The following is a 14,733-nucleotide window of genomic DNA, read 5'->3' as shown; positions in this document are numbered from 1 at the left end:
TGACTTGCCACCAATCTCTAAGCATGGTTAGGTTGGGGCATTTTCTTCTTGGAGGAGCTGGGCCATTGTGGAACCACTGTGCAGCTAGGGTGCCGCGTCCATGAATCCAGGTCCATTTCATTTTCATGAATCTGCATGCATAAGAGAGGTAGGATCATACAGTTTGTTAGTGGCACCTTGGCAAAGCTCCATGATGCTGCATTGAAAGCAGACTTGAACCCAGATGCAACAGTTTTGTCCTTGCCTTTGTGAATGCCAGTATTCTAGTCCATACTTAAACTAGCTTTTCTTTTTTGAATGTTTTGAAAAATTATGTGTAAAAGTAATTAACTCTAAAAACATATTCTCCTTCACACTTTGTGTTATATTTTATGGTAGTATAACAGGTTATGATTTCAGAAATGTACATGTATTTAGTGTAAACTGCATATTTGAAGCACAGACATAAAAATAAGTAAATGCTTATCAATAAATTACTAAGTAAAAGTTGACAGTGAGTTTGTCAACATGGGAGTTGGTATCTGTATGGATCAATGAGTTAAGTGCTATGGTTGCAGTTTTCTATAACTGTCGGGTAACTAAATGGCATAACAATCAACTAGTTGAATATCCATACTGGATTATTTTCAAAGGCATATAGAAGCCACGCAAGGATGTTTCTCAGCTTAACCTTGGATAGGACTAGTTACTGGAAGTGTGTGTGACTTCAGTGCTGAAACCTTGCTTCCAGTTCTGGTCACTGTAGGAAGCAACAGTTCTGACGGAATGAAAGGAAGAAATGAGTAGAGGTATTAAAGAAGTATTGGTGTTTTATTGCATTTGAAGAAAGTGAAATTGGATGAGTAATATTGAATTGAATTCTGAAATGCTGCTTGGTAAATATTGTTTGGTCACCGAACCTGAGTGGGCTGCTGTCTAGCAGAGATCTCAGAGTTTTGCACCTGTAGCAGTAGAACAAATTTTGAATGTATCACTGCAGGGAGATTTATACAACTACAGAAAATATGACTGGATGGATTTCTACAGCACAATCTTTTGCCATGCAATAGTGCTATATAATTTTTTTGTATCGGCAAGTAAGGGGGAAGGGAAACAGGAACACCTTTTCATATGAAATGGAGTAGTGTCAACACTGGCAGTTGTGTTTTGGATTTTATTTTAATGCCATGTTTATTGTGTAACTTGTTGCTAATCTTTTCAGCAGAAACAAATATACTTTTCATTGTGTTAATGTGGCTTTTGATTTTCAGGAGACCTTAAGCTGATGACTTTATTGTGCACATTTCTGAGTACCTGACATCACCTCTGTGTCTGGGGTTTGTTGAGAGAATGTAAAGCTCTTCTGTCGTCTTCACTGAAATCAAAACTCCCACTTTATTGTTCTCTGCATCAGCTAATCTCCATATCTCTTCAGTTCTTTATGCTGAAATCTTCATAGCTGCCCCATAGCTGAAGAAGCTTCAACTTCCCCCAATCACTTCTGTTGCTGTGCTTTATGGCAACATTAAAAAAGGACCAAGACACAATGCATTTGCTGCCAAAATATCAAAATGAGGAACTGGGTTGATAGTCTTACAATGATGCAAAAAGAGGGAGAATGTTTGGAAGGGAAGTCTCCAAATTCAAGTATTATTCAAGTTCCACTGATCTGCAGAGAGCACAAAGACCCTATTACCTGTCTTTGAATCTGAGTGTGATGATGCTGTTTCATTTCACTTTGCCTGAGTTTTCCTTGAAAGAACTGATGTTAGTAGTTGAAATTCTAAGCATCAAAGCCATTTATCATTTTAGAAATACTCATATATCTCTACCCAATCTCCCTAGATCCAAGGGTGTTGGTCCTGCAGGTGTTGGGTTTTAATTATTTATTTGTTTCAACATCAAAAGGTCATTCAGGTCCTTTAAAAAGACTTTCCTGAGCTTAATCTTGGCTATACTGGGCAGCTGAGTTCTGTGGATGCTGTGGCTGGCCTGGCATTGTCTGGGAGCAGAGGAACTGGGAGTACAGTCTGTGGAGAAACCAGCGTCTGTATTTATAGTCTGGGAGCCCCTGAGGGTGGTAGTGTGTGTCCCTGGCAAAGCTGGTAGGAGGAGAGAGGTCTTCTCTCATGTTAGGGACTTCTGAAGCCTTGTAGATCAACTTAAATGACATTGTATTAAGTCTGGATGCCAATACGCAGCTGGTGCAGATTATGGACTAGTAGTGACTTGAGTTTCCATTATATGGGCAGGCTTCTGCATTTTATGTGTTTTACTTTTCCAGCTTGAACTAAACTTTCACTCCATTTTAGTAATCCAGGCTTGCAAAGGCATGGTTTATGATTGTAAAAGCATGGTTTACGATTACAATACCTGCATCTAGATAAATGGCTGAAATTCCTTCCCCAGGTGTAGGATGTACAAAGTAATCCCACATGCTACTGCTATACCTATACATCAGCACAGTCCTCATTCCTGTAGCACAAACATTCCTCTGTTTTATAAACCCAGGGTTTATTTGATCTGATGGCAAAATGAAAAAATGCCTCTTTTTACAGAAATAGGAAATCCATGATAGAAAACAAGTAAAATGAACACCAAGTTGTTACCATTGTAATGAGGCAACTGGTGGTTCCAGAGCTCTTAACACAATGGAAAACTAGATGTATATAGTTTCAGAGCTGGAGTTATGTTTGGAGTACTGCGTTCAGCTCTGGGGCCCCCGACATAGGAAGGACATGGACCTGTTGGGAGTGGATCCAGAGGAGGTCCATGAAGATGATCGGAGGGCTGGAGCACCTCTCCTATGAAGACAGGCTGAGAGAGTTGGGGTTGTTCAGCCTGGAGAAGAGAAGGATCCGGGGACACCTTACTGCAGTCTGCCAGTACCTAAAGGGGGCCTACAGGAAAGCCAGAGAGGGGCTTTTTACAAGGGTATGTAGTGATAGGATGAGGGGTAATGGCTTTAAACAGAAAGAGGGTCAATTTAGATTAGCTGTAAGGAAGAAGTTCTTCCCTGTGAGGGTGGTGAGGCACTGGAACAGGTTGTCCAGAGAGGCTGTGGATGCCCCATCCCTGGCAGTGTTCAAGGCCAGGTTGGATGGGGCTTTGAGCAACCTGGTCTGGTGGAAGGTGTCCCTGCCCATGGCAGGGGGGCTGGAACTAGATGAACTTTAAGGTCCCTTCCAACCCAAACCATTCTATGATTCTATGTTTGATGATATGCTTGTCTACTGTTGGAAAAATGTGGAAGCCTGAATAAAAAGTAAAATTGTATTTATCCATATTTTTACAGAATTAAAAAATTTGCTTGTTGGTAGAAGTAGCTGGCTACATCAGCTGCAGCATATATTGATGCCCCATCAATTCTAAGCATTTACCTTATTGCAAGCATTTGTGTAGGTTACTATGAATAAACATAAATACTGATTTGTACGTGTTGCCCTTCCACTGACACAGAGATATATTGCCTTACTTTGGAAGTCTGTACACCCTTCTACTTTGCATAGATGGCTAAAGGAGATGCAAGGCACCCTTCTTTGGAGAGGCAATTTAGAGGAGAGAAAAAGGTCTTTGTGCAATTTTACAGCATATTCTGGATGTAAGTAGGGCTGAATTTGGTCCCAGAAGTTTTATTCTCTGCACTATGAGGCATCACGCTTTCCTTTCTTAACAAAATAAAACAGAAAAGCCCTTTGTTTTTACTGTTAAACTTTTTTTTTAATAGGCAAAAATATATTTTTAACTTGCTTCTTTAGCCCTGCTTTTACTTTTTCATTTTTTGTCCTCTAGACCTCACTATTTCTATACCCTTTTCTTTGTCCCATTTTTTAATAAGGGGATACTCCCAAAGAAGTATTGCTTGACTTTTTATGCTAATCTCCCTTCTATTTCAATTCATGTTGACTTGGAGAATATGCCTTGTAAATAGGAATACCACTGACATACTGAATATAATCCTCAGTTTCTAAGCATTGATTGTTTTCACAGCATCCTTAAAGGGTAAGCTGTCTACTATCCAAATATCATGGCTGGGAAACTGAGGCTAACAAAGGCTGAATGATTTATGTGAAGCCACAGAGGGAATAAATGTTGGGTTTAGAATTCCTGGCTTCTGTTCTTGTGTTTAGACTCGCACTGTCTCTCAAAGAAATACTTGATTCCTCCTAATATTACATACCTTTCCATGTCTGTTAAATGTAGCCATTGGAAAAGTAGCTGGTACTCAATTCTCTCTCTGTCTGTCCTATTGAAACTAATGGATGCCTGCAGGCAGGCATAAGGTATCGTTACCTTTGACAGCCAGTATGTTTTATGTTTTAAATTATGTGTTAGGCAGAATTTTTGGATACTAATTTGATATAATGAGATGCGCTTCTAATATCAACCGTAGTATGGGAAGGCCTTGCAGCCAGCCTACTCTTTATTTAAAATTATTCCATTTCAGATGTCCTAATGAGCGCTGTGAGTTGTGTAATTCTTTCATAATTTTCTCACATTCCCAGAAGAGAACTAGGGGCTAGAGTCTTTCTATTTTTGTTTTGGTTTATTTCAAATTAGGGTGAGCACAGAATAAAGATCTAGGGGAATAGTTTTGTAAAACAGTTGCTATTGCGAGAATGGCAATTAAGAAAAAAAAAATATTATAGTCTACAAATGTTAGTGTTAAGGCAAGTCTCGATGCCTCTGCTTTTGCCATTATCTTATAAATATCTTGACTCTGACTTTACAGTGCTGTTTATAGAATTTAATAAAGCAAATGTAATAATGCTGCCTGTGCTTTAATGCACAATCTCAATTGAGTTGACCAGAAGATAAATAGGAACAGGAATGATAGTGCGTTCCTACAGATTGTTTTTAATAAGCATGTTATTTAGTTGATCAGCCCAGCGCAGTAATGCCTCCTATCCTGCTCTACCAGACAAATTTATTAATGCTTCCCCCCCACCCCCCATTTCTCTGAGAACATTGATTCCCTGCAGACATATCTCTATTAAACCTCTAGAAAGTCACAACTTCCAAATTAGATTAAGTAGCAGGAATGGTACTAGAAGAATCAAAGAAAATTGAGTGCGTTATTGAATTCATGCCACATTGTCTCAGGAAGAGATGGGAGTTACGTGTAGAGGTAACTTTTGTCCTTACTGTACTAACAAAGCTGTGGGCATTGCTGTCAAACCTAATTGTCTGCAGCGCATCAGGATAAAATGAATCTTTTATCTAAACTCGTACCTAGTGAGGTTTTACAAATGAGAAATACGTTTCAGAAGGAAGCTTTACAATTGATCAAAATCATTTGCCATTATTTGCTGTACACAGCCCTATCCTAAACACCCTACTGACAAAAATTTTCAAAACGCATCTGGCTTGGGATTGTAAGCAGGCTTGCGTGTCATGCTAGCAGTTGCAAAGTGCAGATATTAATTTTAAAGCTGCCTATTTCTCATTTTGATCTGACATATTAAAAAGCATATAATTAATGGTTGACATTAGTAATTAACATTAACTTTACGATGCTTAATATGCCATCATTCATCCGTCAAATAACCGGTATGCATAATGTCTTTGCATAAAGGTTTTAATTGCACAAAATGATCTTTCAGTTCTCAGGCTCTATGGTTTAAAGTAGTTGTAAATGCGTTTTTAAAAGATGTGAATTTTTCATTTATTGAACGTAAACATTGTTTTTGTTTCTCCCTAGGAGTGTGCACAAACGTGTGAGCCAGGGACTTCAGCTAGGGAACACGGCCCCAGACGTACAGCTTCCATTAGCGGCTAAAGAGCACCACCTTGCTGTCGCCAGCGCTCTCTGGAGAAATTTCTTTCCCTACTTGAAGAGCCAGAGAATGTCACAGATGCCACCTTCCCCGCAGCTTGCTGATACAGCTGCAGGTTAGCATTGATCCTCCCTGCGACTTACTGGATTTGGTGCTGCTTTCTGGGTCACAAACTTTCAAGGATTTTGCATTTTGGGGTAGTTCTGCTTCCATGTAGTAACTTAAATATGCGTAAATGCAAAAAAGTAGATTGTGTGCTAAATATTTTGACAAGAAGAAATATTGTAGTGTTGAATTACTTGATAGAATACAAACAGATTGAGAACTCCAACGGGCTTTGAAGCTATACAAACCTGACTTCTTTTTCCCTGCTAGTCACAGATTATAATCAACATTGCAAATGTTATCCAATATAAATGAGAATAACTTCTTTCACTGTATCTAGAATTTACATATTTTTGTAGAATTTTTATAATTTTGTGTTGAACTACTCATTATGGTTGCAGTTCAAACTACATTTTGTAAAATAATATTTTACATTTGAAGACAAATTTTAGAAGGTTTTATTACGTGACTGTTGCGTTTCGCTGAACCTTTCTGGTCATGGTCATAAAACCATTGAATAATTCGTTTTAATTATTTATCTTGCTTTACACGGAAGGGTTTTAATCTTCAAGTACAGCATCCCACACGCGAACTCTACGTGCAACAAGTCAGCATGGCAGTGAATAGAAAGAAATCCCAGTTTGATCTTTAACATCAGTAGCTAGCTTTATATTCTGTAGTTACAATGAAATCTTGTATCTATTTAACTAAAATTTAGAGAAGTGAAATATAAAATATTTTTTCCCATCATGATATGAATTAAAGTTACAAGCTCAGAAGTACCAAGTTAGTAATAGAAGAGTTAAAAGATCCTGCATTTGAAGCAGCTCTGCAGTAGTTAGTAGGTAACATTAATGAAGGAGGCAGCGTGCAACAGTAGTGGTCTCACACTGCTGAAGCATGTATGGGAAACAGCAATGCAAATCAAAGGAAGAGGTTGTTAATGTCAAAACTTTCATTCATTTCCTACAGCGTCATATCTTTTTATTTTATATTAACGCAGTGAAATAGCAAAAAGAACAATCTATTCTAAACTCCACTTAGAAGCAGGGGAGTGCAGTTGTGACCTGCTTTATAGAGATGTGTTAGGCAGTACTACAGAGGAAGGCAAACCCTTCCCGCGCTGCATGAGCAGAATTCTTGCCTTAGAGGTTGCAGCCCAGAGGAGAGAGCAGCTGTCACGGCTCTCCTGCTCCCCCTGCCAGGCAAATTAGCCTGGGACCCCCTTTATCGCTTCTCTCTCCCATTTCTCCTCCACCCATGTTATGGCTGATGCTGTAGAAACAATGTGATAATCTGGAAGAAGTCTGGCACAAATTGCTTCCTCACCTAAGGCAGAGTGGAGACTCTGTATGTGACCTCCTTTTTTATTCTGAGGCACGTAAGCAAACGTTAAGTCCTTCATAGCTTAAGGTAGTCTGTCCCCATACCATTAATTAAAATAGCTTCATTGTTGTTTCTGAAAACTAGCCTTTTTTTTTTGCCTAATTCAAAATCAGTTTTGCAATGCATGCAGTTTTATAAATCACTATTTTAATAAATTAATATTACACTTATATTTAACTTGAACTGGAGAATTTGGGAACTAGTGAGCCTGTTTATTTCATTGCCCTCCAAAGTCAGTTTTCCTGACTCATTTGATGCCTCTCATTTCCTATAACGTAGTAACTGCTCAGCATTTCAGATTACATTTTCTTCCTCAGTTTAAATGTCTTTGTCATTTGCAGCATAAAGAATGTGCTACATTTTTTATGCTGTATTGTTAGATACAGATTCCACAGTAGACCTAACAGAAACAGCAAAAGGTTATGCTTCATTAACAAAAACTCTGCGCAAAGTACTGTCCCAGTTTCTAGATCTGCAATTGTTTTATGAAGATCCTTTTTTTTCAAGAATAAGCTTGTCCGTAGTGTTTTCTTTATGCAGTAGTTTCTGATACATGAAAGTCTATTCTAAAAATAGAAAGATACCAGCTTTAACTGAGTGAATTCTTTCCAAATACAGTTCTTCATTGAGAAAAGTGTGTAAAAACAACTAAGCAAATAAATAAAACTCAACCCTGTAAAGCACAGTAATACTTATGTGTATAAGGGAAGAAGTGGTGGATGGAGGCAAGAAAGGGAGGCCAAGACAACAAAAAAGCAAGTTTTTAAGACATCTTTTTTATTGCATAGGTGGTAAAGCTACGCCTTCCAGATTTATAATCTGTGGTTTCATGAGTATATTTAAAATTGCATATGTTTGGATCCATTTTCCCTCCTTTGCATTCAGTGTGTCATGTTGACTTACGAACTCCTTGGGACAGAGACTACATTTTAACACATGTAAAAACACTATCTGTTAGAATAGTTGCCCAGTTTTAATTGAGATTTCTGTTACTCCCAGACTGCATGTTATTAATCATAATTAATTTTCAATGCTTTCTAATGAAAAAGGGAAGTACTGAGAAACCATTAATATGGTGCCATGTTTTTCTCTCTTTAAAATTAGGTTTTACTCTCTTGGCTTTGGATATACCCAGCAAAGCCCTATCAGATCTCCAGCCACAGCCCGTTCTGTCAATGATGCAGCTGTTTGGATGGGATGACATGGTGTGGCCTCAGCTGGTGTCAAGATATCTAAGTCACCTAATTCAAAACAGGTGAAAAATTGTGACTGCTTGTTCTTCCAGTACCCTCTCATTCCTTCATTAGTCTTGTGGAAAATGTTGCTTCAAACAGTAATGTTTTATTAAGATGGTCCAAGTTCTTTGCAACTGTTAAAGTTCTAGGTTTCTTGAAATCATCTGGGACATTTCACAGGGGATAGTGGGTGTTATTTGGGTTGGGTTGGTTGTTTGTTTGTTTTCATGTGTAAATAGCCTAAGATACTCAAAATTTGTCAGGAAGATAGGTAAGCATGTTGAAAAAGTTGTCTTTTATATAGCGAACTGCTTGTTTTTTCCCAATGGAAACAGTGTTGTTACTTACAGATTTTGGAAAATGGGGACCTAGATAGTGTCTTCAGAGAAATACTTCCATGAAGAGCAATACTGCATCAAAGTGAAATACCTGAACCCATAACCTAGTTTTAATTTGCATAGCTATACTTATCCACCCCCTTCTATTATTACTACACTTGGGCAAAGTTGTTACAGCTTGGCAAGGCAGTAGCCTCCTGCCCTAGCTGCATTTGAAGTTGAATAACGTAACTTGGTAAATATTAAAATTTCTAGTTAAAAGTACTGGTCTTGTTTTTCCCCTACCAGTTACACTTAACACAAAAACTTAAATCTTATAAAAAGTCAAGATGAACATTATCACAGAAATCTGAAGATGCTATATAGTAAGTACTGTATGTTTAAATACTGTGACTTCTTCAGAGCAAAGAACTTCTGCAGGAAGCTGAGGAAGATGGGTTGGGCAGTATTGAAAGTATAAGGAAAATGACTGTAAGGAAATGCATGCATTAAAACTTTCTTTTTGACAAGCTTGGAACGTTTTCTGATTGCATATTAATGTTCATGCAGCTGAGGTTTCTGAGACCTGCTAAATGGATGTTTTAAAGTAGTAGGTTTAGAAAATTTATCACATTCCTGTGTTTTACGTGCCAATGTTGAATTTTCACAGAATCACAGAATTGTTTAGGTTGAAAGGGACTCTTGAGATCATGTAGTCTAACTTGTCCAATGCTTCTGCTCAAGCAGGGTCAGCTAGAGCACATTGCCCAGGACTCTGTCCAGTCAAAATTTTGTAAACCTGAGAAATTTTATTTGCTTTAAGTAGGCCTCTATGAACCTATGATAGATGAATGGTGGTGGTTGGTGTGGTGTTGTTTACCCCCCCCTCCCCTTGCCCTGCTTCTGAATCAGGCTTTGGAAGCAGGGGAGGTGAGAGATGAGAGAGAAGGAGGGAGTGTTTTTCTATGTTGGACTGCATTTGAAAGTGAAAAATGTTGCACATTTTTAGGGTACATATTGTACTAGGGAGGATAGCTATAAATCAGGATATGGTAAAGACTATTTCAGTGTGATCAGCAAAGATAAGGCTATGGCCTTCTTGGAGGGAGATGTTAAAAGAGGTTGAATTTAGTTCCTCGTATGTCAGTTTGGAACTCAGGAGCATTCAGTCCTCTGATTTGCCGTATTTCTCTTGTATGATCTTTATAGGGTGAGTTTCATGCTAGGCTGCAGATACCTAGCTTGTGCTGAATGAAATAGGAGTTAAGCACATAAATACCCATTTATAAGTTGAATTTTGTTGCTCTTCAGGTGAAATAAGAAAAACATTTTGATGCCTAAACTGGAATTTTGGTATAATTTAGGTGCTTAAGGCTAATTACCTTACCGCTTCCCCCAGTTAACACTTAAGTCAGTCATTGAAAGCAGTTACTGAAGTATTCATTAGCAATATTCATTAAGCACCTGACATTGTTATATATGTATCCGCAGATACATTGCTATGCTGGCTGAGGTAACATTTACTGTATTTGGAACCAAGGCCAAAGCATTCACGTTTCCAAGTGCTTGGGAGCACGACTGCATTAGCAAGTGCAGAGCATGCACACATGGCTAGTACTGAGTTCCCTATATGGTCCTGCTGCCATAATTTCATCTAAAAATGCAGTTAGTATTGATGATAGTTAGCTGGTGTACATTAGTTGAGAAGTTAGAGTACTTGTGCAGGTATTTGGAAAACCCAAGTTAAGTGGGTCTTGCACTCTGAGGGAATTCAAACCTTTATTTCCAAATACTGCCTTAGAAAGGAATGAGAGGACCTTGCCCTCCTCTGGCAGGTTGTGCCATGGACTAACTGAAAATGTCAGGTTTGTGGATCCATACTGAGAGAACTAGTAGGAGAAAGCATGACTACATAGTTGAGTGATGATGGATATTTGTCTTTTGCTTATGTATGTGTATGTTCTCACTCTTTCTGGTTCTCTGTCATATGTTCTCACTCTCTCTCTCTGCTTTTCTGAATCTCCCCCCTGCTGGAAGCATAGGACAGAAAGCACTCACAGAGAGGAAAATATTTTTGCCCCTAAGGTGTTGGGGTTGCAATTGCCCAGCCTCAAGGAGAATTGTCTGTTTCCCCTATCAGTTGCCTCAAGGCCAACAAGGTAAAAACTGAAGTATCTGAGACTAAGTGAAGGTATGTCCCTACCTCATCAACAGAGCTGTAAGGTGCTCAGATTTCCTTGTGAAAGGACAATGAGTACCTAAGACAAGACTTTTTTGGTGGAATTATACAGAGGTATCATACTCTAAACACTGTCATTTTATTATATGCTAATAAGACGGCAAATTTTTTGTAGCATGATTCATGTACTTATTTACCTTAGGCAGTTGTAGAGCAAAAGTTGTCAAAGTATCTAAGTGCTGGGATCTTAAGACTTCATGGTTACTGCGCTCTGGTAATATTCACATGAAACATTCTCAGTTAAAAAGTAAAAAGATTATTTTGTTGCTGATGCTTTTCTATACCCTGCAAGCTCTGCCTGGTCTCTTTAAGACTGAAGCTTGTTCTGCATATCAGCTATTTCAATATCAGTAATAAAGGTTCTGATGAACAAGCTGTGCCCTTGGGAACATGCACACAAGCTTTGGCATTTCTTTTGCAGTAGCGCCTAAAAGTTCCTCTCCAGATCCGTGTTGTGTAGTGCGTGATACCATTATAACCTCTTTAAACTAATTTCAGCACGTGTATAAGCTCACTGGTTTAAAAGGACCGCTTGCCATGCTTCTAGCAGGTAGTTAGTGTTCTTTCCTTTCTTGAGAGGAATATGCTCCTAATCCTTCAGTTCTAGGAAGACGCCTAAGTGGACTACCTACCAGCAAGCAAGAGAAACAAGAGTGAAACTACAGCAGAAAGTGTTTTCGTGAGCTGTTGGGGCCAAGTAGACTAGCTGTGTACATCAGGATTACATAAGGCTGGAACTGTTAATATGTTACTGCAAAGAGCATTAAGTCCATAGGCATCCTGCTTTTTTCTCTTTTGGTACTGGAATTTAATTTTCATTTTTAATATTTTATTTGCTTGCATTTGGTCTCCTTATTTTGTCAATAGTACTTCAGCAGGGATGTTCAGACAAAATACACAGTTGTCATTGGTTTTTAACTAAATGAAACAGAAAGAAGACTTTACTAATGTTGTTTAGTGAGAAACAGAATCCAGCTTGGTTTCCATCTGGACCTGTGTTGACTTTCTGTTGCACGCATGAGTAAAAATTCAGTAGAAAATAAGTAGATTTATATGTACATATATCAAGAAAAGAGTACAAGCATTTTTCATTAAAGTTGAAGCACCTAGGACTGACCAGGGAGGAAATCTCTCAAATAAAAAGGTGTAACTATTTTCAAGAAATTTCACTGACCTGAAGCACACATGGAGCTCATCCGATAGGAATTGGAAACAGGGTGTAGAACAGACCCACTGTCCGTTAGCAAGGAGTATCTGCAGAATTAATGGTGCGGGGCTGATATGCTTGGGAAGAACTGCCTACAGCAGCTACTCATGATGGTAAGGCAAATCAAACTTTGGGAATACTGAACAGTAGAGTACAGGGATTGTGCATTGAGTGTTGATGGTGCCATTGACTCTGGCCTGACACCTGGCTGGCAGAACAGTAGCAAGTGTTTGACTGAAAGTATATACAGCAAGTTTGCTGTGTGGGGGAATGTATATACTTGTGTGTGTATACATACATAAATGCATATGTCTGTAAGTGTACATCAAGTATAGCGGTTTCCTTTCGCATCTCCAAAGTGCCTTTTTATGCTTCCCTTTTTGATCTGTTACTAACATGACATATCTTTATTTGCTAAAGCAGACCTTCTCTTCTCCATCTTTTATGTAGTAAGAACTAAGCAGACTTCAGAGTAGCGTGGGGCACCCGAGCTAGCTTTATATGAAAGGCTGGAGTAGCTTAAGCAGTGTCAGTATGAAGTTCCAGGTTGATTCAGATAAACTATTCCCAGCATTGTACATCATCAATTTAGATAATACTGTGAAATTATCCATTGTTAGAATAAGGTATCTCCCATTGTGTGAATTTTTCCCCCCGTTTTGTTTTATGTAGCAAAAACATATGTATATGTGTATATATGCTTTTATATTACCATGCATGGCATTACCAAATTTTTCACGTTCTCTGTATTTGGGCACCAGGATATTGTGAGCAAAGTCTGCAGAGTGCCCGACTCTGCAGGAATGCCAGTTGGCCTTTCAGTTACTTGAATTCTAATTGTTTCTGTGCACTGTTTCTGTATGTCTACAGCTAAATGAGACACTCTGCCACCTTTTTGCATACTTTTATTAGATCTCTTTACCTTTTTCTTCCTCTTCTACCTATGCAGTGCACTGTGTGAAGCTTTTTCTAGTATGGGATATACATCCTATGAAGCTTTGACAGTACGTTCTTGGTTTCGATGCATTTTGCAAATGTTCATAGATCAACCAAGTGGTATGCTGGCCAAGACAGATGCTGAGCGAACAGTTGGTAAGTGTTCACATTTCCCTAATGTTTGCAGTAACGATTCTATATTGCAAAACTGGCAAACATTTTCAGCTAATTACAAAATGTATTTTTGTTTGTATTCCTTTACTTTTACCTAATTACAAAATGTGTTTCTTTATGCTGCTTGTGCTATTTATTGATAGTTTGCCTGCTCTGCATATGACAAATTTATCACAAACAAAGATAAAAGAGCTTGTTTCCTTGGAAGCAAAGAACAAAAACTTGCTCCCAAGGAGACAAGCTATTTTTCCCCCATGGAGAAACTGCTCTGAAAAAAGTGAAAATCTGAAGTAAATAGTCAGAAATCATGCTGTGCATGCCCTAAAAGAAAAAAAAAAAAAAAAAAAGGAAAAAATCCAGTTGCAAGTAATTCTTCCCTTTTCTGTATTGGATATTTTATGGTTATTTAGAGCCATACTTCATCACTTCTGTAAAACACTGCAGTTCTAATTATTTGTAGAACACATCTTCTAGCAACTGTTTTTCATACACATTTTGTAGATTTTGAAGAAAACTACCAGTAAAATAAGACTTGGTTATACATAGGTAATACTCTTCATTCTCATATATCTGTATTAGAAACATAACTAGTTTAGACACACATTCTTAGTCTAGAGAGATACAGTTGGTTGCGGAATCCTTGTATTTTAGATATTTTAAAATCATGTTTCATTTTATGATTTTGGGACTAAAGTAAATCGAAAAGTGTAACTGTATACTATATTTACTGCTGTGCTCTCTTGTAACAAACAGGGAAAGCCTATACGGAGCAGCTGACTGAAATGACGAGACTGATTTTTAAACTCTCAGAAGTAGAAAACATTCTTTCAAAGGCTCATGTTGAAGAGTCAGTTTTCAAGCAAGACCCTAAAAATGCTCTTGTCCAATTCATTAAGGTACTGTACATTTGTGTTAGCTTCATAGGACAATTTTAGGGAAAAGGAATTATGTACCAGATTTTGTTTGGTGTATGAAAAGAAATTACTCATACAAACCTTGTGAGAGACTTAGTAAGTTTATTTATATTTATTTATTTCAATGTTTCTGTTTTCTCAGGCTGTTGGTAGAACTTACAGTGGCCTGCAGACACTCCCTGACAAATCTGCCATGGTAGCAAAGACTCTGGAGTATTTAGGTGATGTATTAAAGTACGTAAAACCTTATCTGAAGGTAAAAGGACCTCCAGAAGGTCTGCAGCTTACATATTGGATCATAGGTAATTATTTTACAACCTCTTTTTTTTTTAGAAAATAGTATTAAGGAGTCAGTAAAATGTGACTTGTAATACTGTTAGGTTTTGGGGTTTTTTTTCTATATACTGTCTATCTTAATGGTTTAAAAAAGCAAAGCTACCAAGATGTCAGTTAGATACTTAATT

At 38.0% G+C, this 14,733-nt stretch overlaps 1 protein-coding gene across 1 annotated transcript in view; it reads left to right on the top strand.

Moving 5' to 3' along the window:
• MMS22L (MMS22-like, DNA repair protein) overlaps positions 1-14,733 on the top strand; it is a 98,386-nt gene that overhangs the window by 65,128 nt on the left and 18,525 nt on the right. The window contains exons 16-20 of the mRNA XM_010573440.1: positions 5,681-5,871; positions 8,352-8,502; positions 13,195-13,337; positions 14,109-14,251; positions 14,412-14,571. Of these exons, the coding sequence (XP_010571742.1) occupies positions 5,681-5,871; positions 8,352-8,502; positions 13,195-13,337; positions 14,109-14,251; positions 14,412-14,571 (788 nt within the window). The remainder of the gene's footprint in view (positions 1-5,680; positions 5,872-8,351; positions 8,503-13,194; positions 13,338-14,108; positions 14,252-14,411; positions 14,572-14,733) is intronic.

The sequence above is a fragment of the Haliaeetus leucocephalus genome, unplaced genomic scaffold (genome assembly GCF_000737465.1).
Source record: "Haliaeetus leucocephalus isolate CR32 unplaced genomic scaffold, Haliaeetus_leucocephalus-4.0 Scaffold384, whole genome shotgun sequence".
Taxonomy (NCBI): domain Eukaryota; kingdom Metazoa; phylum Chordata; class Aves; order Accipitriformes; family Accipitridae; genus Haliaeetus; species Haliaeetus leucocephalus.
Note: the sequence above shows the minus strand (reverse complement) of the source record. Positions and strands in the feature narration are given on the sequence as shown.